The following is a 24,241-nucleotide window of genomic DNA, read 5'->3' as shown; positions in this document are numbered from 1 at the left end:
AACAATGCACAGACCCGCTCAGTTTTGGGTTAAAATCAGATAAATTACCTAATTTGCATAATAAATCATAATCACATTTCAATGTAACTTCGTACATACAGAAGAAGGTCTGACAGTACTTTTCTTAATTCAAAGAATCTTGGTACATGTGTACTCTAACACAATGTGATGATGTAATTAGTTTTAGGTTTATATACATCTAAAATAATTACCTAATTTGCATAATAATTTACTTAGGATTAATCATCACATTATAATGAAACTTTGTACATGTGCACCCTGAAACAATATACAGACCTAAATCTATAATGGTTCATTGAGGTAATCCACATATATGATTAGTTTAATGTTGATAAAAATGCATATTGATTATCTATTAGCCCATTTCTGATATCTAAAAAAATAAGATTTAAATTAAATTCATTGCAGAGGTGCTCTGGAACTAATTGGACTAAGAAGCATGGATGAAAAATCAAATGCATTTTCTGTATGTATTGTAAATTTTGATAATGTGAATCAAATTTTTCTTCATGTTAGTTGCCAAGCTTCTTTTTTGAAAAGCAAATCTTAAATTATTTTAATGTGTCTCCAATACTCTCAGCACACGAGAGTTCTTTCTAAGCTTTCTTTGATTAGTAATTATTTGTGACCAAAAAAATGGTATTTTATGCAGGTACCTTGATCAGATTTGTTAATTTCATGCCGATATCAATTCTCTATTAAGTAAATATTGCTTTGATACCTTGAATAGACTTATCAGATTTATTTTATTATTGGGACTATCAATCCTATATTTTCACAAACATGTTTTGATACAAAATATTTTCAATATTTTGAAAACTACCAATCTAATTTTTTCGATATCCAAGGTGTAAATGTTTGTTTGATGAAGTTTAGCTCTGGTTGTCAAGAACATGCCAACCTAAGTACTTTTTGTTTTATATGGGTGTACATTACTTAGAGCTATTTTAAATCTGGTAATCAAAATGTTTGTAGCTTTGCAAGTTTAAACAGTTATCCGTTACAATTGCACTCTGTATATGAATACAAGTGTTTACAATCTGCATAGATTTACTAATACTTGTTTGAACTTTATGTTCTAGTGCATTGTAAATGTTAGGGAGTCAAGGATATTTACTGGAACCCCCCCCCCCCTCAAATAGGCTGTTGGCCTTAACGCATACAAGTTAAAACTCAAATGATTGAGATGAAAATGTGCAGTTTAAACCTAGATGAAGCATTGTTGCTGCTTTTTAAAAAAAAATGGATAAATTTATGCAAATTAGATAATTAATCTGCAAAAGTTGCAACCAAAAACTAATTGTTCCTGTAAATTACCTCAGAGAGTCTATATACCAATTTTTATTGCAGTCTGTTAGGTGGTTCTTGAGAAACAAGTGAAAAGACTTGAAATTCATGTGCAAATTACATCCAGGTCTGAATTAACCAAGATTAGTGGTTCTTGAGATGTCCATGGAACAGACTACTCATGAACTATAAGTCAAAGATAAATCATGTTCCAACCATTCTCAAATAAGTCGTGCATAATGCTGTCTTGAATATCAACCAGAAACTTTATGAAATAAATAAAGATACACATGAACAGTCAAACATAAAGAAACAAATTTTATTACATTTTTCACCTTGTACCTAATGTATACACTATATTACAATAGTTAGCCACTAGAGGGCGATATACACCCCAAGACAGCATTTGCAGCATCATACCACAAAGAATCCTTTAAGCTTTGTGACAATTATCTGAATAATAATTTTTCATAAAGCAGTCGCATGCAAAGCATATGATTCACCATTACAAACATCTTTACGGCAGTGAAAGGAAACAGCATATAGGTAAAATAAAGCCACGCCACCCATAAAACTCAGTATGAATCTTTGATGCAACATTTTATGTATTTTTCAATAATTTCTTCATGAATTTGGACTAAATGAACATGATTGCCAGTTGACTTGATGCAATTATATTTTGTGAGAAGTTGACTGGCAGTTAGGTAGAAGTGGAAGACTGTGCTGCAGCAGACATTATTTGCATACTTCACTGCGTATATTCAGAGTAAATATCAGGCATAGTATTTTTTTTTTTTATTTCTTAAGAAAATAGATAATTGGCATATTTCGACAACATTATTAGTCAAGTTTTTGATTTTTTATCTATAACATGAAAATAAAATTGAACCCAATAATATTAAATTACAAATGTGTTTTTTTTGTACAAAAAAAAATGAGCAAACGCCAACAAAATTGGACTGAAAATTATTTATTTATAAAGAGCATAATTTTCTGAATTCCCCCAATTTTGGCAGTTCGGAAAATGAACAACCTTATTGTAGTACATTGACCAACAATTTCAAGAACAGGGAATCCTTATGTCAAATTATTCTATCTGACACTGTACTGCACTTGTAAGTATGACATGATTATTTTCCCATAGACCATATACACAATAGATAGACTGGGTGCTGAAGATACAGACCAGGTTCATAGTAAGACCAACATCTACTGGATTAATGAATTGCCATATCCATTCCAATGTGAAACTCCTTTCTAATCTTGTTGGCTATTTTTGGATCAAGTTGGCAAACCCAAATCCAAAAAAAAACAAAAACACCTGAATGAATCAGGAAACGAAACTTTTGAATTTTGGGAAAATGACTCCAATACTAGTTTTGAAAACAGGAAGGCTGACAGAGGAGATTAGACACTTCTCAGACTGTATTTTCAAACCCAAAGAGCTACTGAACTATTGTTAATAGACAAATTGATCTACATTTTGAAAATAGGCAGTTCATGAAGAGCTTCAACAGAAACCAACTTTTAAGAAACTCAACTAATCACTCATGGCAGACATCTCTGAAATGTGTGCATGTCAACTCAGTCAAATACCTTAGGTACACTTAGGTAACAGCTCCATCACAAGAGGGCTGATATGACTGACGTAGTTGTCTCACTTCTCTCTCTACTTCATAATAATATACAGACTTGCGAGAAACAAAATAGATAAAGCACATTTTCTGCAGCATATATGTTGAGCATTTTCATTTGAATAATAAAACCACAACCTACCACAATGCAGACTAGTTTCAGCTCAAAAACAAGTATAGCGCCACCAAGTGTTCAAACTAAATAAAGTTATGTCCTCGTTACCATGACACTGGATACTTTTTGTATTAATTTCCCAATTCTCCACAATGGATTTGTAAAATGTGACTACCAATGATTACACTGAAACTAAGACACATTTCTAGAAATTGTCACACAAATTCAACAGTGAATGAAATGGTTACGCTTGTCACATGTTTTTCTTGCATCAAGCACATGTACTGAGTTTTGCTTTCTTGGTAACCTTGATAGTTTGAAACTTGCAGATAAGTCGGAAGCAATTGAGACAAAAGTTGAACCTGGCATTCCTCATTCTTTGTAGGTAGTTCGAGGGTGAAAACAGTTCACACCCTCTGTTTTGAGAATGGTTCAACCCATACATTCAGCTTGAGCTATTCCACTGTAGTTATCGGGTAGTTTAATATAGTACTGTCTGTAAACTATTAACTCATCATGTCGCTTGATGATGTCATTGATAAAGAATTGCTTGGAGCTTTCAAGGAGTCATTTACGTCGCGCCGAAATACTGATAAATTTTGTGTGAATCTGCAATAAAACAATATGATCTGAAGTCAGTCTAACTCTAATTCAAAAACAATGGTAACTACGTCAAAGTTAGTAAAGCATGTGTGAGATGCTGGATACAGTAGGACAAATTCACACACATATGCACTTTCGTACAGAATTGTGAAACAAATACATATGTGTGATGATATATGACATTTGAAAATGATCAGTGAAGGCATGTCAGAATATGCATCAGATATGTCGAAAAAATGACAAGTAACCATAATTTTCTATGTATGTATTGAACAAAATCTGTTAGCCAGTTAGCCATCTTGAACTGGACTGGGAAACAAACAAATGTGAACATGTCTCCCAAGAAGTATGATGTATTTGTAAAGTTTGAGCAAGACATGTCCAAGATAAACAAAACCTAAACAATGTTCACTTGACTTTTCCGGCATAAGCCAGTTACTAACCACAAACATAACTTACCTATCCCTATTCTTTGTTAATAAATTTCTTTCTATTCCATCCATAAGATTCTCAAAACACACATGCATGGATTGCTGCTTCTCTGGTGACTGTGCATTTATAATACTTTTCCTCAGCTCTGTGAAATACTTGGATAAAACAAAGTGCATCGTTAGAATGTATAGAAAACGAACATGATACAACAACCTTTACATGTAACAGAGAAAATGAGCATGATACATGTAACAGAGAAAACGAACATGTAACAGAGAAAACAAACATGTAACAGAGAAAACGAACATGATACAGAGAAAACGAACATGATACAGAGAAAACGAACATGATACAGAGAAAACGAACATGATACAGAGAAAACGAACATGATACAAGTAACAAAGAAAACGAGCATGATACAAGTAACAAAGAAAACGAGCATGATACAAGTAACAAAGAAAACGAGCATGATACAAGTAACAAAGAAAACGAGCATGATACAAGTAACAAAGAAAACGAGCATGATACAAGTAACAAAGAAAACGAGCATGATACAAGTAACAAAGGAAACGAGCATGATACAAGTAACAAAGGAAACGAGCATGATACAAGTAACAAAGAAAACGAGCATGATACAAGTAACAAAGGAAACGAGCATGATACAAGTAACAAAGAAAACGAGCATGATACAAGTAACAAAGGAAACGAGCATGGTACAAGAAACAAAGGAAACGAGCATGGTACAAGTAACAAAGAAAACGAGCATGATACAAGTAACAAAGAAAACGAGCATGATACAAGTAACAAGTCATTGTCAATGACACGTCCCCGTTCCATTCATATTTGAGTGACATATACATTCAAAGCAGATCATGACCGAAATCTCTTCAGTGGTCTGATCCGAAATGCACCTGCATATGTACAACACATTGTACTGAATCTGAACAAAATCCATCCATGCATGACTGAGATCCGGTTCCGGAATAGTGAAAATATGTGATTTTGATGCATTTTCGGCCTTAAAATGGCCATCATTCAGCTATTGTTAAGCGGATCATGAAACAAATGCACATATCTATTTGTGACATGATGTACCATGTGTGAGTGAAGTTTGAACTTGATCAATCCAGACATGTCTCAGATACGGATCCAGAACTGAATTCTTTAAAACAAAATGGTCGCCAGTCGGCCATTTCGAACTGGATCCGGAAAAAAATGGCGTGCAACAAGGTCCTATTATGTTTAATGTATGTACCAAATTTGAACAAAATCCGTGCATGCATAACTGAGATCCGGGTCCGGAATGGTGAAAATCTGCAATTTTGATGCATTTTCGGCTTTAAAATGGCCGCTATTCAGCTATCGTTAATGAGATCATGAAACAAATGCACATACATATTTGTGACATGACGTACCTTTTGTGTGTGAAGTTTGAACTCGATCAATCCAGGCATGTCTCAGATACGAATCCAGAACTGAATTCTTTAAAACAAAATGGCCGCCAGTCGGCCATTTCGAACCCGATCCAAAAAAAAATTGACGTGCATCAAGGTCCTATTATGTTTAATGTATGTACCAAATTTGAACAAAATCCGTCCATGCATAACTGAGATCCATGTCCGGAATGGTGAAAATGTGCGATTTTGATGCATTTTCGGCCTTAAAATGGCCGCTATTCAGCTATCATTAATCAGATCATGAAATAAATGCATGTGCATATGTCCCATATAATGTGTGATGTATGAGTGAAGTTCGAAATACAGGTGATCACGGACGCACGGACGCACACAGGGCAAAACATAAGTCCCCGTTTTCGAACTACGTCGGAACGGGGACTAACAAAGAAAACGAGCATGATACAAGTAACAAAGAAAACGAGCATGATACAAGTAACAAAGAAAACAACATGATACAAGTAAAGAAAACAAGCATGATACAAGTAACAAAGGAAACGAGCATGGTACATGTAACAAAGAAAACAAACATTATAGATGTAAAAGAGAAAACAAACATGATACATGTAACAAAGAAAACAAACATTATAGATGTAAGAGAGAAAACAAACATGATACATGTAACAGAGAAAACAACATGATACAAGTAAAGAAAACGAGCATGATACAAGTAACAAAGGAAACGAGCATGGTACATGTAACAAAGAAAACAAACATTATAGATGTAACAGAGAAAACAACATGATACATGTAACAGAGAAAACAAACATGATACATGTAACAGAGAAAACAACATGATACAGTATGAAAAACATAAAATTCATTGATTTACTATAAATAAAATAGACAGATAAACATACTTCCTCATTAAGTAGAATGAGGCCAAGTAGTGGTCTTGACATTGACCATTGGTTTCTACAATCTTCAAACATTATGATATTCAATACTGTTTGCAGCATCTAAAAATAAACATATAGTTATTATAAATGGCTGAAATGCTCCATCAATGTGAAAGTGGAGCTTGTAACGCAAATAGCAATTCTGCAGAATGATGAAAGCAAATTGACTGCTACCCCAGTGACTGTATGCTGCACTTGAATTACAGAGGGACGCTTATAACTACTATCACTATATTCCGCAAGAACTATAAGACCATCAGGCATACTAACATTCAAGATTAGTATTGAATTTAAATCAGAGGAACAGTAAATAAGTTTACATCACTGTAATAATTCATTAATATATGCAAATTAGCATATGCATGCATGTCGTGATCAGAACACTCTGACCATCATGTGTACTGTCTTTTCACCATCTGTATGTAACATATGCGAACACATTGTCATCATGCCTTTTCCACATACATGTACTACAGCCCATTGGGTATTTTGGATATCCCATGCAAAATATAATGGGTTTTTCAAAATCTGATGGATTGATGCACTCAATTCAAAGTTTTGATGTTGTCTTCAGACAACTTTGCATATTTTTTTTCAATAAAAACTGTTAGATATGTGGTTAATAATAATGTATTCGCCATATGACAGATAATTTCAGATATGCACCAATGTATGTTTTGGTTTGTCAAGTATACTTCTTTTTTGCACAAATAGGAGCCAAAAATTAGAGTGTTTCATAAAGATAATTAAGGTAGAGATGCAGTTTATCTGACAGGTATTTTAATTAGTTAATTAGGAAACCAAGATGACCTTGTCCACAAAACTATATATTTTCAGAAAGCTTATTGTATGAATTTTAAAATTTTGTTATTTTTTTTTATGGACACTGTAGTTTGAAATATGCACAAAAATGTGCTTTTTTGGTCAAAAGTGATTTTAAAAAAATTAGCTTCTAAACCATGCTTCTGTTTCCTGTCAAAATTGGTTTATGGGTACATCTATTTACTATGAAGAAAGTGTCGTCTTGAAAACTGTCTACCAGTTGTCAATTTTGCAGGGCATAAATTAACACCCAGGCTAGTTGTCTGTACGATTGTTGTAACTCTGTTCAACCAAAAACAATGCCCAGACCGCGTTTTGAAAATAAACACATTGTCAATCATTTGTGAAAATTTCAAAACAAAAGGTTAAAGCGTCTAGGAGCTATTTTTGTTTTTAAAGTTCTGGGATGTGCACTAAAAAGAAGCTGAAATAATTGCTAATTTGCATAACAATTCACTCAGTAAGAAGTTTGCTAATGCTCATAATTAAAGTGGCCGTAACAGTTCCAAATTTAAATGTATTATCGTTTTGTTAAAAGTTAAATACAGTGCATATGGAGATCCCGTCATTTCTGTTTTTCACCATGTTTCTTTTATTATTTATGTACAGCCTTGCTAAGGGAAGAGTAGGAAATCAAACTCGCGGTTAACTGCGGTCATTACCGCGGTGGTGGTGGGTGCTCGCCGGTCGACCACATTTTATGCAAATTTATGCACAGATTCCATGACCCCGGTTTACCGCGGTCGTGTGCGGTAGGCTCGCATGGCAATTTACACCCTATTGTTAAGACTATGAATGGACACAATAGACTGGGAAACTAAAGGTTACTTGCCGCCAAGTTCAAATAATAAAAATGGTGGTACCAGAAGATTGGAAAAATCGTCTCTATTAGTTCGCAGAAGAACACTATTTTATTTTCACGAGTCTTGGTATAACATCGCAAAGCAACCCAGAATAATGTAGACCCCACATAATGTAAAATAATATCACATTATTTTGAATTTACATCATGTATGGTCTCAGGATTTATTTTAAAAGATTAATGTTTCGCGTATACCAATATAATCGGGCGAAGTATAAATTGTGTAAAACACTCGATGAGAGGCCGCAGTTTATGTTACCTCGAGACCATGCACTAAGTACGAAACTGAAAGCAAGCCGAAGTCAAAGAGGGAGTGTCACACACTTGGTGCTACAATATATACTACAACAACTGGGTGATCAGCGAAAAAAATAGCGCACTTCTTGGCGAAACTTGGCCCAAGTTTAACCCCAAGTCACGCGCTGAACAAGTGGGTTGTTACCTTGGTGACCATTCGCGCTCCACGCGTTGACCTTGTTATTTAATATACACATCCCATTACGCAAATTTTTAGTGGCTCTGCGTTGCCTACGTAAAAATTGTTACCGTTCTGGTTGTGAATATTTCACCATTGCCGACGTGATAATGCGTTGCCTTCGTAATAATTACGCAAACTTATTTTCCGTTGTTTACGTACTGGCTGTGAATATTTCAACTTTGCCGACTCGATAATGCGCTCGCTTCATAATAATTGCGCAAACTTGTTTTTCATTGTTTACGTACTGGCTGTGAATATTTCAACTTTGCCGACTTGATAATGCGTTGCCTTTGCAATAATTACGCAAACTCATTTTTCGTTGTCTACGTACTGGCTGTGAATATTTAAACTTTGCCGACTTGATAATGCCTTGCCTTTGCAATAATTACGCAAACTTATTTTCCGTTGTTTACGTACGGATTGTGAATATTTCAACATTGTCAACTTGAAATTGCGTTGCTTTCGTATAATTTGTATAATTTATAACTACGCAACTTAGTCGAAACCGCGACTTACTGCCTCAGAGACGGAGCCACTGAATAACTGTTGTTGATAATGATATTGTAAACAAACAAACACGCACGCACACACACACACACACACAAAACATTAAAGCCAGAAAAGTCAAGTCAAGAAACAACATTTCAAATAATAATAATTATGGTTTGACATCTATATCATTTTGAAATAAACTAAATTTCATGTAAATAAAATCCATGCGTTACAATTTACTGTAATTTCAAACTCGGGGCAGCTAAGCGTACTTTGAACGCAGAGTACTCTATCGCTTACATTTCGAGTGAAAAAACAACAACGTCAGGTGCTTTTGAACTACGTGCAGTTGGCACAGTAACGGGCAATGACCTCAGCGGTTCACACGCTCATGAGTACCATGGAACACGAACATGTAACAGAAAAATATTGTCTTTTGTTTAAAGAAGATTCTGTCAACCAAGAATACATGCGCAAGGCAAGATTTATGAAACGAAACAGAAAATAATCATGTCATTGTTAGTGCAATGCAGACAGCCTGACCTGTTTTGTTTAGTTCGCCCGTTTCTCATGTGCTGACCATTTTTTCTGGAGTGTGACACAAATGGTGAACATGATACTGCCAAATCAATCAAGAACCAAGAACCTTTTTTCAATTGTAGACTTTATTCCAGTGTAATAAAGGTATACCTACATGTACCATGGAAAATTGTATCGCATCACTTTGGAAATTGACGCTAAATACATGTACTAAATACTAAACAAGCGCACATAGCGTATTCATTTACAGCATCGGATTTTAAAACAATGACTCGTGGAATAACAAAGAAACTGTTAAGTATGTATTTCACACATTACCGAGGACCGCGGTAGAGACCAGTACAGCGGTAGAGACCCCTAATTATAAGCAGTCCGCGGCTCTCCCCGGCGTTCTGCGGCACACCGCGGTAATGACCGCGGTGCACCTGTTATCTATATTTTAAAATTGTCTTTTGAATATGTTCCACTATTAACAATTCTACAAAATGTTAACAGTCTTTAGCCAAGACTGTTTGGATAATAAAAAGCCCCAAAAAAAATTCACTCCCAAGTGCCCACGAACCTGCATCTCTACGTTAAGTAAATAAAAATTGCAAAAAAAGACTTCTTAGTTTGGATAACAAAATTACGACATCTGGAGAAAACAGCCAACATGTGATAATCATGTAACTATCATGCAAAAAAATACCACTCACCTGTTGTAATATCTCTGGATGAACTTCTAATATTCTTAAGAAACTTTCATTTTCTTGGATGGCATTTGCTCGCTTTTTACTATTTTTAGATAGTCTCTTGAATAGATAGGTAACTATATGGTCCAGAATAGCACAGCAACCGGTACAAACCATGGTATCTGCAGAGAAATAATGGTGTGTATAGACAACAGTTATTCAGTGTCAGCGTAAACCTTTTGTTATTGTTACATGTTTTTTTTGCCAACAGAAGTATGAGAAAATACTGTGAAGCATTCGACTTCACAGGGTATTCCAGCAATTCATGAAAGCAGTTGAAAATCCATTGCAATCATTATCAGTTCGACCTTTGACCTTTTGCACACCAAAGTCCCCTTCCATAAAATGTTTGTGGGTTAGGAGTGTATTTCATATAAACCTTGCGAGTGCTATAACATCAAATTACAATAATTTTTTAACAGCAAAAATGGTATTAAAGTTGCATGTATTATAAGTGATAGAAGTAATGGATCATAGAAGGGTGAAAAATGGCCAGAGACAGACGGACGGACGGACGGACGGACGGACGGACAGACGGACAGACGGACAGACGGACAGATGGACAGACGGACAGATGGACAGACGGACAGACAGACAGACAGACAGACAGACAGACAGACAGACAAAATGGTAAAATCAGAGTGCAGACATTTACACCACAGACATTTTCAAGATTTAAACACATAAAGTAACTATTATGTGACTTAATCTAGTCTTAAATTTTGATATTATATGATGTCAATCACCCTAAACATATCTGTAATGCAACACCCATCATCTGGAGAGTGAAAAAAAACAGTACGGTACTGCACCTAATGTAACTTACCTAATGCTACAAGTCCTTCTGAAATTGATGAAAGTATATACAAGAAAACTGTTGGTTCTAGATTGGCTATAAAATTCATATGATCCTGAGCCAGGCACTCTAATAAGGCATAATAAGATTGACTCAACTTGGGATAGTCCTTGGGAGCAAGAAGAGCATACAGGTTAGAACAGGGATGTAATCAACAACAAACAAAAATAAAATCAGTTTTCTACATATGGCACCTGGTCTTTGAACTAACTAGGTTGAATTGATATTAAAAAAACAAACATGTATTTCAGTTGCCATGCCTACAGTATACTTTGGTATAGCATGGATACATTGGGGTCCACTGTGATGATACAAATACTGCCCTCTGCAGGTGAATTCCAAGTAACTTGGCTCATGATTTGTCAAAATATCAAGTTGTCTAGGAACCTGAACCATACACAAGTATACATTGTATGATCATTGTATTAAACAGATTTTATGATTAATATTTACAACAATTAAAAGATCAGAACAAGGACAAGCTTTTAATTTTATCTTCTTTCGTAATTTATTTATTTAGCTTCTCATCAAGTAAATTTCTTTTCAATCAAGTTTACAACGCAGACAACGGAAAGAGAGAATTGTACTTACCAAAAGGTCACTATGTGGAATGGAAAGAAGAAGCTTAACAAACGTCTGTAATGCGTTATCCAGTGCACTATCACCATACAGTTGAAAGACACCAAAATTTACATAATTGCCACAGAGCGCCGCTTTCAACATATTAAAACATACAGATATTCCTTTTAATGTGGGACTGAGTTAGGGAAGAATATACCGGAATGAATTACTGAAGTTAAAAAATCCAAATCAATGCCTTACAACGTTTTTAACTAATCTCATCATAATCTATCACAATCTAAGCAACATTAAATACATTTTATTTAAATCTCACCATAACCATAATCTACCATTATTGCATCATAATCTACCATTATCTCATCATAATCTACCATTTTCTCATCATAATCAACCATTATCTCATCATAATCTATCATTATCTCATCATAATCTACTATTATCTCATCATAATCTACCAATATCTCATCATAATCTACCAATATCTCATCATAATCTACTATTATCTCATCATAATCTACCATTATCTCATCATAATCTACCATTATCTCATCATAATCTACCATTATCGCATCATAATCTACCATTATCTCATCATAATCTACCATTATCTCATCATCTATTATCTCATAATCTACCATCATCTCAGCATAATCTACCATTATCTCATAATCTACCATTATCTCATCATAATCTACCATTTTCTCATCATAATCAACCATTATCTCATCATAATCTATCATTATCTCATCATAATCTATCATTATCTCATCATAATCTACTATTATCTCATCATAATCTACCAATATCTCATCATAATCTACCATTATCTCATCATAATCTACCATTATCTCATCATAATCTACTATTATCTCATCATAATCTACCATTATCTCATCATAATCTACCATTATCTCATCATAATCTACCATTATCTCATCATAATCTACCATTATCTCATCATAATCTACCATTATCGCATCATAATCTACCATTATCGCATCATAATCTACCATTATCTCATCTTAATCTACCATTATCTCATCATCTATTATCTCATCATAATCTACCATCATCTCAGCATAATCTACCATCATCTCATAATCTACCATTATCTCATCATAATCTACCATTATCTCATCATAATCTACCATTATCTCATCATAATCTATCATTATCTCATCATAATCTACCATTATCGCATCATAATCTACCATTATCTCATCTTAATCTACCATTATCTCATCTTAATCTACCATTATCTCATCATAATCAACCATTATCTCGTCATAATCTATCATTATCTCATCATAATCTACCATTATCACATCATAATCTACCATTATCTCATCTTAATCTACCATTATCGCATCATAATCTACCATTATCTCATCATAATCTACCATTATCTCATCATAATATACCATTATCTTATCATAATCTATCATTATCTCATCATAATCTACTATTATCACCTGTGCATACGGCAGGTGACTGTAGCAAGACATTTTTTACAAATAAGCGCTGAGTCTTTTGAGGCATTTTTAGTGCAGGTTGTTATCGTCGCTTAGAACTCAATAATCATGCATTATCTCATCATAATCTACCATTATCTCATCATAATCTACCATTATCTCATCATAATCTATTATTATCTCATCATAATCTACCATCATCTCATCATAATCTACCATCATCTCAGCATAATCTACCATTATCTTATCATAATCTACCATTATCTTATCATAATCTACCATTATCTTATCATAATCTACCATTATCTCATCATAATCTATTATTATCTCATCATAATATACCATTATCTCATCATAATCTACCATTATCTCATCATAATCTATCATTATCTCATCATAATCTACCATTATCTCATCATAATCTACCATTATCTCATCTTAATCTACCATTATCTCATCTTAATCTACCATTATCTCATCATAATCTACCATTATCGCATCATAATCTACCATTATCTCATCATAATCTACCATTATCTCATCATAATATTATATTATCTGGTCATAATCTACCATTATCTCTCATCATAATCTACCATTATCTCATCATAATCTACCAATAACTCAATAATCATGCATGCACAGGCAACATCCCATAATTTAACAAGCAGCCTATCGGCTGAGATAGCTCCACTGTTAGCAATGCACATTTCAATTAAAGAACAGAAGATATCATTAGAAAATGAACAGTATGCATAGTACCAAAAATGACAAAAATATACACCAAAATTAGAGAATTGAAGATATCAACATGAAATGAACAAACCTAAGAGAGGTCTACCCAAATAACATATACACCAAGTATCAAAGCATTCAGGCTTGTAGTTTTCAAGAAGAAGTCAAGAAAGTAAAACATTGACACGGTCGACGACAGACGGACAATCACTCATATGATAAGCTCCGCTCGACAAAGTCAATAGCGGAGTTAAAAACTGTATCATAATCTCTTAAAATCTAAATAAAATTTTATTGTACAAATAAAGGATATTTCATTGGATAAATTCTATCTTTCGGTATATCACCTATTGCTAAAATTCGTGTGCCTGAAACGGAAAATAGAAATGTACATTTCAAATTAAAATTGAAGACTAAATAATAAAACCGATTTGCATGTGTCATCAAATAGTTAACAAGCTAAAGCAGTACTCCCACCACACACTGTAATCATGACAGTGTTCATCAAAACTGGGATGGTGTACTTAACATATAACTGATTGGATTATAAAATGGTGCTCAGTGCAAGAAAAAGATCAACATGGACATCAAACATAGATGATATAAATGTGACGGTTTCAATCCCAAATTCATTAATTTGTTATAATTTCCAACAATGTTTATCAAAGTGCTTCAAAATTACTTCAGAGTAGTTACAAATCAATGATATTAATCTTTTTTGTTCACTCATTTTCTAGTCCAATCAAATTTCACAAATAATTCAGTAGTTTAAAAAATGATGTAGATGATGTCATTAGCAAACAACGCTTCTGTTTAGTTGACTGTCATGAAGAAGGCCATCAACAGATATTACAAGTGTGTATCAGTGATTCACGTTTCTACACACAAAACAACTATCCACAACATACCCTCCACTACCACTGACTCAATCTCGACAAGTTTTCAGAAAGTATTATTATTAAATATAGGAAACTCACAGACAAACAATGAAATCAGGCAAGACTCACCATAACTAACGATCATTTTGCTGGTTTCCCTGAATAAGAGAATACCATTCGGTGATGACACGTCAAACTGTAGTCGTTGTGTTCGATTCTGCACAAGCTCTGCCATAAGTTTTAGCACTGGTGTTGTCACACATGGGTCATGGTACCACAACTCTAATGCAAGTAATAGTATTGGTGTGTACGTAGGATAGCTAACAATCAATCAATAAATCAAGGAATATAACTGTCTGATGTTTTGGGGATTACTTTGTTTGATGTGTCAGAATACATACTGTTACCTGATCACCCTGGTGTATAGATATGCAACTTTAGCATTTATCACTCACTACAACGCAGATGTTATGTCTACTTATTTGACAATCGTCAGTAATACGCAATTCTGCCAATATATTTTTGAAAATAAGTGTTACACACAAACATAAGAAATTCAAGCAGCAAATTTTCCGCACCAAAAGCCCAAACACACAATGAACTAAAATCGCCACAGTCGTCATACACAATGTTGAATTTCATGTTAATAAACACAGTCTGTTACATGCATTGTGTACATGACGCAAGAAACCCATGTCAACATGACACAACACAATGTGATGACTGTGACACTTTAATAGAAAGTCAGTTTTAAATGATCATTTCACTTCGCTATCAAAGGATACATCCAATCAAACAACATCATGTAACTAGTCTTTGTATTGATTGCGAAAGCCACCCCACGAAGGTCTCTGGCTAGTCCTATTAACGTTCTCTAAAATAAAAGAAAAACGACATCAACATATGAACATATATACAGGTAAGTCATATTACCGTAAACTTACCTTGGCTTGCACAGATATAAGTCATATAACCATAAACTTACCTTGGCTTGCATACAGATAAGTCATATTACTGGAAACTCACCTTGGCTTGCATACAGGCAAGTCATATTACTGGAAACTCACCTTGGCTTGCATACAGGTAAGTCATATTACTGGAAACTTACCTTGGCTTGCGTACAGATAAGTCATATTACTGGAAACTTACCTTGGCTTGCGTACAGATAAGTCATATTACTGGGAGCTTACCTTGGCTTATATACAGGTAAGTCATATTACAATGAACTCACCTTGGCTTACATACAGGCAAGTCATATTACTGGAAACTTACCTTGGCTTGCGTACAGATAAGTCATATTACTGGGAGCTTACCTTGGCTTATATACAGATAAGTCATATTACAATGAACTTACCTTGGCTTGCATACAGATAAGTCATATTACTGGAAACTTACCTTGGCTTATATACAGGCAAGTCATATTACTGGGAGCTTACCTTGGCTTATATACAGGTAAGTCATATTACAATGAACTTACCTTGGCTTACATACAGGCAAGTCATATTACTGGAAACTCACCCTGGCTTGCATACAGATAAGTAATTACTGGAAACTTACCTCGACTTACATACAGATAAGTCATATTACTGGAAACTTACCTTGGCTTGCATACAGGTAAGTCATATTATTGAGAACTTACTTTGGCTTGCGTACAGGTAAGTCATATTACAAGGAACTTACCTTGGCTTGCTCTTCTTGGAAAATACCAGGACTTTCTGCATTGGCAAGTTGTGTTCCAACAAATTCAAATGCATTAGTTAATGGGGCTATGAAGTTTCCAAACCGTTCTTCATCTTCACCAAGATCAACCATTAATAATCGTCCTAATGCTGTGTAAAAGGTGGTTCGGCATCGCATGTCATTAAGCGTTGTACCGTTGATACCAAGAAATGAAAAGTGTTCACTCTGTTTGCGATGAAAACAAAATTGGTAATAATATTATGAGGTGAAAGGATGATAGCTTTACATCATCATATTTAAGTAGGTTGAATAGACTCTGATGTTGAACTAGGTTCATTTGATTCCATTGTCTCTCAAAGTAGGTTGGATTGGCTCCCTAAGTTGCTTGATGGGATTCCATTGTCTCTCTAAGTCGGCTGCATAAGGATATTTATTTGACTCTGTTGCCTCCCTAAGTCAGCTGAATTCATTCTGATGTCTGCCTAAGTAGGTTGATTTGAGTCCGATGTCTACCTAAGTAGGTTGATTTGAGTCCGATGTCTACCTAAGTAGGTTGATTTGAGTCCAATGTCTCCCTAAGTAGGTTGATTTGAGTCCAATGTCTCCCTAATTCAGTTGGATTAAATCTGATGTCTACCTAAGTAGGTTGATTTTGATTCCAATGTCTCCCTAAGTCAGTTGGATTAATTCTGATGTCCATGTAAGTAGATTGATTTGATTCCAATGTCTCCCTAATTCAGTTGGATTAAATCTGATGTCTACCTAAGTAGGTTGATTTTGATTCCAATGTCTCCCTAATTCAGTTGGATTAATCTGATGTCTACCTAAGTAGATTGATTTGATTCCAATGTCTCCCTAATTCAGTTGGATTAAATCTGATGTCTACCTAAGTAGGTTGATTTTGATTCCAATGTCTCCCTAATTCAGTTGGATTAATCTGATGTCTACCTAAGTAGATTGATTTGATTCCAATGTCTCCCTAATTCAGTTGGATTAAATCTGATGTCTACCTAAGTAGGTTGATTTAGATTCCAATGTCTCTCTGAGCCATTGATCAATGATGTCTTCCTAGATAGTTTGGTTTGATTTCAATGTCTATACATATCATAATTCTTGTAACTTACCGTGTGGTTATTTAACATAAACTGCACTGCTTCCAGTTTCACTAATTTCCGTACACTGCTGTAACCAACTGATAAATCACTGAGCAACTGTAATGTTTTTGCAATCATAGTTTCACTCCGTCCCCAGTATTTCAAATTTGTAATTCTGAAAGGAAGAATTGCATAATTTGACAATGATGTGGATGTCACACTTTTGACTTTCTTCATATTTTGTTAAATTATTCCCGATAACTGTTTTTTTGAAAGGAAAACAAGTTGGAGCTTGTATGATCATTGAAACTACTTTGGTTTATCTGGTAAATAATTTTGTTATTATGTTGGAGTCACTGTATTTCTCATCAGTACACTGCATGTGATTTATGTCAGCCATTCTTTTGAAACTAAAATGCCATTATCACTCAAGCATTTCACTTATATCTAAGAATTATTTCTGTTAACACATCTCCTGGTTAAAATTACCACAAATTTAAAAAAATGAAGAAGAAAAAGTCAGTGCTAATAATCAAACTAAATGTTGATAAAATGTCACCCGTAAAAAGGTGCTGTAGCACACCATGCTCATCACAATAACTGAATGGAGCTATAGGAACACTGTCTATACTGGATTGCTAACACTAAATTACAGCTTTCTTGGAAGAGTTTTTCACCGACAAAACGCTAATATGTTTTGTCAAACCATTATTAGTCTTGATTAGATCATGTGTGCAAACAAATGATGGGGTGTTGTTATTTTTTACTCATCCGTGAAAATAATTTTGCACAAAAATGTCTAGTTCTACAGTTACTGAATAACATTATAATGTCTTGTCTATGAACCAATCTTCAATAGGCCTTTGATACAACAGGGTATTTTTATAAACAAAATGGCCACCACCAATTGGCCATCTTTGATCAGACTGTGTATCAAAATGATGTGCATGGGTGTTGAAATCAGATTGATCAGATGGAATGAAAAGAGTCTGTGCTAGGAAAACAATGACTGTGAAATTCACTTACATTTTGCTAATAAAGACATTTAAAATCATGGATTCATCATTCAGACCAAGAACTTGGGCCAGTCTTCTGTAAACCTGAAGAGAAAAGAAAAAGTGTGATTCTAAATTTATTAATCTCTTGTCATATTCTTATTCTGGAAGCTCTTTTAAAGAGATATGTAAACCAATCAGAGATGTATATTATTAATAATATCCTGTAAGCCATTTTGACACATCACAGATGCAAGAGTTTTCTAAATGACACATCACAGATGCAAGAGTTTTCTAAATGACACATCACAGATGCAAGAGTTTTCTAAATGACACATCACAGATGCAAGAGTTTTCTAAATGACACATCACAGATGCAAGAGTTTTCTAAATGACACATCACAGATGCAAGAGTTTTCTAAATGACACATCACAGATGCAAGAGTTTTCTAAATGACACATCACAGATGCAAGAGGTTTCTAAATGACACAACCAGAACTAATGATTTTTCTTGCGTCATTTAGCCAAACAAAACGTGTGATTCATAGAAATAAAATCTTTCTCCAAAGAAGGTTTCAAGTGGTAACAAAATATATCGTAATTGTGAAAATAAGGCATAAATTGCACAATGTACCACCTGGAGTCACTAACCAAAAGAAAAGACACCAACTATCATTTAATAAATCTGAGTAAACCTTGATGTACCTTTAATAACAACTTGACTTCTTTGTTAATTCAGGTCTTTGTATATTACCAGGACCTGGGTTTGTTTCAGTATCACCACTATAATTCCCATCAAAATGTAGCCCTGAGGGGTGGCCTTTACAGTTTCAAACTGAGATTCGTAATGGTATGACTCATGTATCCACTAGCCCTGACAACTGAAGCTATATTTAGACCACATGTGTCAATGTGCTTGACCAAGATTTATAAACACTAACTGCAAAGTGTTGTGTGACCCAGTATTTCAGTGATGGCTCTTTATAATGAAATGCAATTTTTACAGTTTAAAGATACAACAACATTTCTGACCACTTTTTTCAAGATTTCAGTGGTAATTTTTCATAAAACCAAACAAAAATCAAAGAAAGCTTAGAAAGAACTCCCATGTGCTGAGAGTATTGGAGACACATTAAATATAATTCGAAATTACTTAGCTGAAAACTAATTATGCAAATCAGAAAATTAATATGACCAGATTTGAGTGTAAAACTAATGAGGTCTGCGCAATGTAACAGAAAATCTATGTCTCCAAGTTTAATTGAAATGTGATTAGAACCAAAAAATTATGAATTATTATGCTTATTAGGGAATTAATATGAACAGATTTTTACCCCAAACTAATTAGGTTTGTACATTGTCCTAGAGCATCTTTGTACTAAGTTTCATTGAAATGGAATAATTAGTACCGTGAAAACTCCAAAATTTCGACCCCTCTAAAAATTCGATTGGCTATTTATTTGCCGGGTTTCGGTGTTTTATTTACCTCCAAATTTTCGACTCCACTAAAAATTGCCGACTCATTCTTATTCGAAAATTGCGACCAGTTTTAGTTTTCCCCCAAACGAAAAAAAAAACCGATGTGAGCGTTCAAACGGGACCTTCCTCGAAGGCATGAATCCGGGTTTCTGATTGACTGAGAGATTTTTATTTTATTGGTAACGAAAATATATTCTAAATAAACGAAGTTTCAAATAAAAACGAACACAAAAATCTCGGCATGCTGCGTTTCTGAATTGTTGATTATTACTGTACTCAGTAGTGATTATAATAATGTACACAAAATAAATTTGTTGAATGGTTATGAAATACAAATAAAAGTCAACTAAGTTTCATCGTAAGCGAATGATTCCGGTCTCGTATAAACGTTTGATGCTGTAGGATATCCGCCATGTTCTCTTAGGTCAAATAGGTCAAATCGCTAATTAACCAATCAAAAAGCTGGATGATGCCAACGTGTTCAAATTACCATAGCTTATTTAAATATGTTAATGTTATTGAATGCAATGCGAAGAGATTGATGTTGTAGTACGATATTTTGGCTTGGATTTTGATGCGAAAACGGCATGATTTTTTTTTAAATAAAAAAATTAGTTGTTTTTAAAAAATAAACTGGTCATCTGAAGAATAATTTAACATTGTTCACAGTGATAACAGCTCATTCTCGAAAGGAAGCTTACCCGCTCACGCTAGTCACGATAAAAATCATACACGTGTACTCTTGAATAGACAGACGTCAATGACTACGGTAAAACTTAGACTCTATTTTAGCCGGCAGGATTGATTGAAATGTCCGAAAAATGACGCCAAAATACACCTTAAAAGTCCCATTTTATTTTCTTAAATCCCATTTTATTTTTTAATCCAAGGGCGAATTTACGGCAGAATTTGGTCCCTCAAATAAGGGACACGTGAGCTTTGATTCTAACCGGATACATTGCACTGGGTCGGGGAGATAGTTTGCTAAACTTCCATGTATCTTTTGTCCAATGGGTACCTGTACTTTGAACATTCGCAAGTTTTCCTAGGTAGTGCGAGACAGCTTTGTCTTTTGACCTATTAGTTTTGTGCTGACCTCTTCTGCGCGTCTTGATGTTTTGTTTTGCTTGTCATAATACTCACTGATTGATGACTTTGTTTAGATTTTGAGTTACAACTCGGCCACGACTCTAAAAACATGTCACATTTCTAACGCCAATTATTTAAAACCGGTCGAAATTTTGGAGTTTTTACGGTACTTTAGATATCAGTGTGAAAGCTTAAAATTGGTTAATTATGCAAATTAGGTAATTAATATGTACAGATTGTAACCCACAATTATTCAGGTCTGTCTATTGTCCTACAGCATCCATGTACATTTCATTGATATGTGATGTATAGTACCTGAGATATCAGTGTGAAAGTTGGTTAATTATGCAAATTAGGTGATTAATATGCACAAATATTTACCGGAAACTAATTGGGTCTGCATAATTCTAGATTCATTGAAATGTAAATGATTAGTACTTTAGATATCAGTAGAAAAGCTGAAAATTAATTATGCAAATTAGGTAATTAATATGCACAATTATTTACCCTAAAACTAATCAGGTCTCTGCATAGTCCTAAAGGATCTATGTACCAAGTTTCATTGAAATGCGATGATTAGTACTTGAGATACCCATGGAAAAGCTGAAAATTAACTAATTATGCAAATTAGGTGATTAATATGCACAAATATTTATCGAAAACAATCAATCTCTGCATAGTCCTTGAGTATGTAAGTACCAAGTTTCATTGAAATGTAATGCTAACTACTTATATCAAATGCTGAAAATTAATTAATTATGCAAATTAGGTAATTAATATGTACTGATATTACCATAAAAACTATCAGGTCTGTGCAGTGTCGTATGACATCTATGTACCAAGTTTCATTTGAAATGTGATGATTAGTACTTGAGATATCAGTGGAAAAACCGAAAATTGACTAATCATTATGCAAATTAGGTAATTAGTATCCACGGATTATTACCAAAAACTAATCAAAACCTAGCATTAGTTCAGAGCATCTATGTACCAAGTTTCATCAAAATCCAATGAGTGGTTGTTTAGATATCAGTGGAACAGTCATGGAACCACTAAAAAATAGCTAATTATCATGTAAATTAGGTAATTAATATGCACGGATTTTTACCAAAAATTAATCAAATCTGCGCATATGTTCAGAGCATCTATGTACCAAGTTTCATCAAAATCCAATGAGTGGTTCTTTAGATATCAGTGGAACAGTCATAGAACAGCTAAAAATTAGCTAATTATCATGCAAATTAGGTAATTAACGAGCATGGATTTTTACCAAAACCTAATCAAATCTGCGCATTGGCCCAGAGCATCTATGCACCAAGTTTCATCAAAAACCGATGTATGGTTCTTGAGATAGCAGTGGAACAGTCGGACACACATACATACACACATACACACATACACACATACAGACACACTAACTGCAAAGACTCCCATTTTGTGCTTCGCACATGGGAGTCAACCAGACTGAGGTCCATTTCTGTCACTGATTCAGATTAAGGTCATCACTGAAAACTCTAGCATTACAATCTAAGCTAATTATTTATTCTGAGCAGGCTCAGTTGTTCTGTCAGTGTTGTTGGGAGAGGTAATTTTGGATGAAAATCAATCATGAAAAAGATCCACTTAGGATTTTCAGATCTGGAAAAAAAATTACGTGCATATTCGGCAGAGACTTGTTCATCAACCTGCCAAGTTTCATTGATATCTGCTGCGGAATTTATGAGAAAATGTTAGAGATGTAAAGGAAACGTCACAGATGGAAACCGGAAATAAGAAACAGGGACTAAAAATAAGGTTTTCAATAAAATTGCAAACCAAATGGTGTATTTAAAAGCGTGTTAGAAAATATATACATGTAACAGCTACAGAGCAGAGCAGAGTTGTGGATAAATTTGATGTTATTTTCTGTGATAATAATTTAAAAAGTACCTTTGATGTCTTCTGCACTTGATCCCCAACGTAAATTTTTCTGAACTGCTCAAAAAAGCTGAGCATTGCTAAGTCTAATTTCTCACTTCCTCCTTGTGAAAGACGTGAATCGGTCAGATTCATCAACTGAAGCACCCTGAAAACCGAAACAAGTAAAGAAAACCTAAGTTATCAATTTACCAAAACCAATATACATGTATAGACTTTATTACATTATGTACATTTATCTCTCGTTAAGACGCTTGTAAGCCAAACATGTACGTATACTGAACTTTCATTCGAAATGGCGACTGATTTCACAAGGCATCCTCCCTAAGCCTAACCCTTCAGTCCCCTAATTCAAGTGCCATTGATTGGGGTGCCAGTGGGTTCGTGTTAGAGTTAAGGTTAGGGGGTGTCCCAAAAGCACAAATAAAATTATGACAAAACAAGTGAACATTTTAGAACATTTATTGTAGCAAAACCATATATGAGAGAACAGTTTATTAGGCCAGAACCCCCCAAAACACTAGCATTACAACTATCATATTGCTTAGGACTCGGGAATGTAACTCTATTGTATGTGGGTCAAATAAAGAAAAATCAGATAAGCATAGAAGACAAAGCTGGCCAGAAGATGCTTGCGTGTCAAGAAATTGAGCTGGCAGGTCATTTGACAGACCAACACTTACAAAACACTTACACAAACATCGCAGCCAGAAGTGTACGCATCAATGACCTCATGTTGGTATTCTCAAAGCTATGTATAGCCTAAGAGCAGTTAAGGATCCTCCTATGTTTGTGTTGGTGCGGAATTAGTTTTGAACGGGAATTGTTTTACTTTTAATGGTAAACATTATATACAGAAATGAGGTGTGGCTATGGGCAGTTGTTTTGATCCGAGCTATGCATGTTTATTCATGTCATATCAAGAGGAGTTAATTTTTTCGTCTTTTTAAGACACTAAAACCTGAATTTTATGTCAGGTACATTGATGATGGCTGTGGTGTCGTGTCAAGCAGTCAGGATGAATTATTACAGTTCATTGACTTTGTTAACAACTTTAATCCAGCCATACAATACACGCATGAAATATCAAACA

At 34.4% G+C, this 24,241-nt stretch overlaps 1 protein-coding gene across 1 annotated transcript in view; it reads right to left on the bottom strand.

Annotated features, from left to right (window-relative positions):
• Positions 1 to 1,613: 1,613 nt before the first annotated feature.
• Positions 1,614 to 24,241, bottom strand: part of LOC100368649 (exportin-7-like) — a 45,841-nt gene continuing 23,213 nt past the window's right edge. Inside the window, exons 16-28 of the mRNA XM_085504515.1 lie at positions 23,161 to 23,296; positions 18,694 to 18,767; positions 17,698 to 17,842; positions 16,574 to 16,798; positions 15,679 to 15,767; positions 15,023 to 15,213; positions 14,329 to 14,383; positions 11,818 to 11,977; positions 11,197 to 11,335; positions 10,335 to 10,492; positions 6,407 to 6,505; positions 4,120 to 4,247; positions 1,614 to 3,666 (exon numbers count right to left, since the gene is read on the bottom strand). Of these exons, the coding sequence (XP_085360641.1) occupies positions 3,564 to 3,666; positions 4,120 to 4,247; positions 6,407 to 6,505; positions 10,335 to 10,492; positions 11,197 to 11,335; positions 11,818 to 11,977; positions 14,329 to 14,383; positions 15,023 to 15,213; positions 15,679 to 15,767; positions 16,574 to 16,798; positions 17,698 to 17,842; positions 18,694 to 18,767; positions 23,161 to 23,296 (1,702 nt within the window). The 3' untranslated portion in view covers positions 1,614 to 3,563. The remainder of the gene's footprint in view (positions 3,667 to 4,119; positions 4,248 to 6,406; positions 6,506 to 10,334; positions 10,493 to 11,196; positions 11,336 to 11,817; positions 11,978 to 14,328; positions 14,384 to 15,022; positions 15,214 to 15,678; positions 15,768 to 16,573; positions 16,799 to 17,697; positions 17,843 to 18,693; positions 18,768 to 23,160; positions 23,297 to 24,241) is intronic.

Source organism: Saccoglossus kowalevskii, chromosome 10, assembly GCF_978046115.1.
Source record: "Saccoglossus kowalevskii chromosome 10, keSacKowa6.1, whole genome shotgun sequence".
In the NCBI taxonomy this organism is placed as follows: Eukaryota; Metazoa; Hemichordata; class Enteropneusta; family Harrimaniidae; genus Saccoglossus; species Saccoglossus kowalevskii.
Note: the sequence above shows the minus strand (reverse complement) of the source record. Positions and strands in the feature narration are given on the sequence as shown.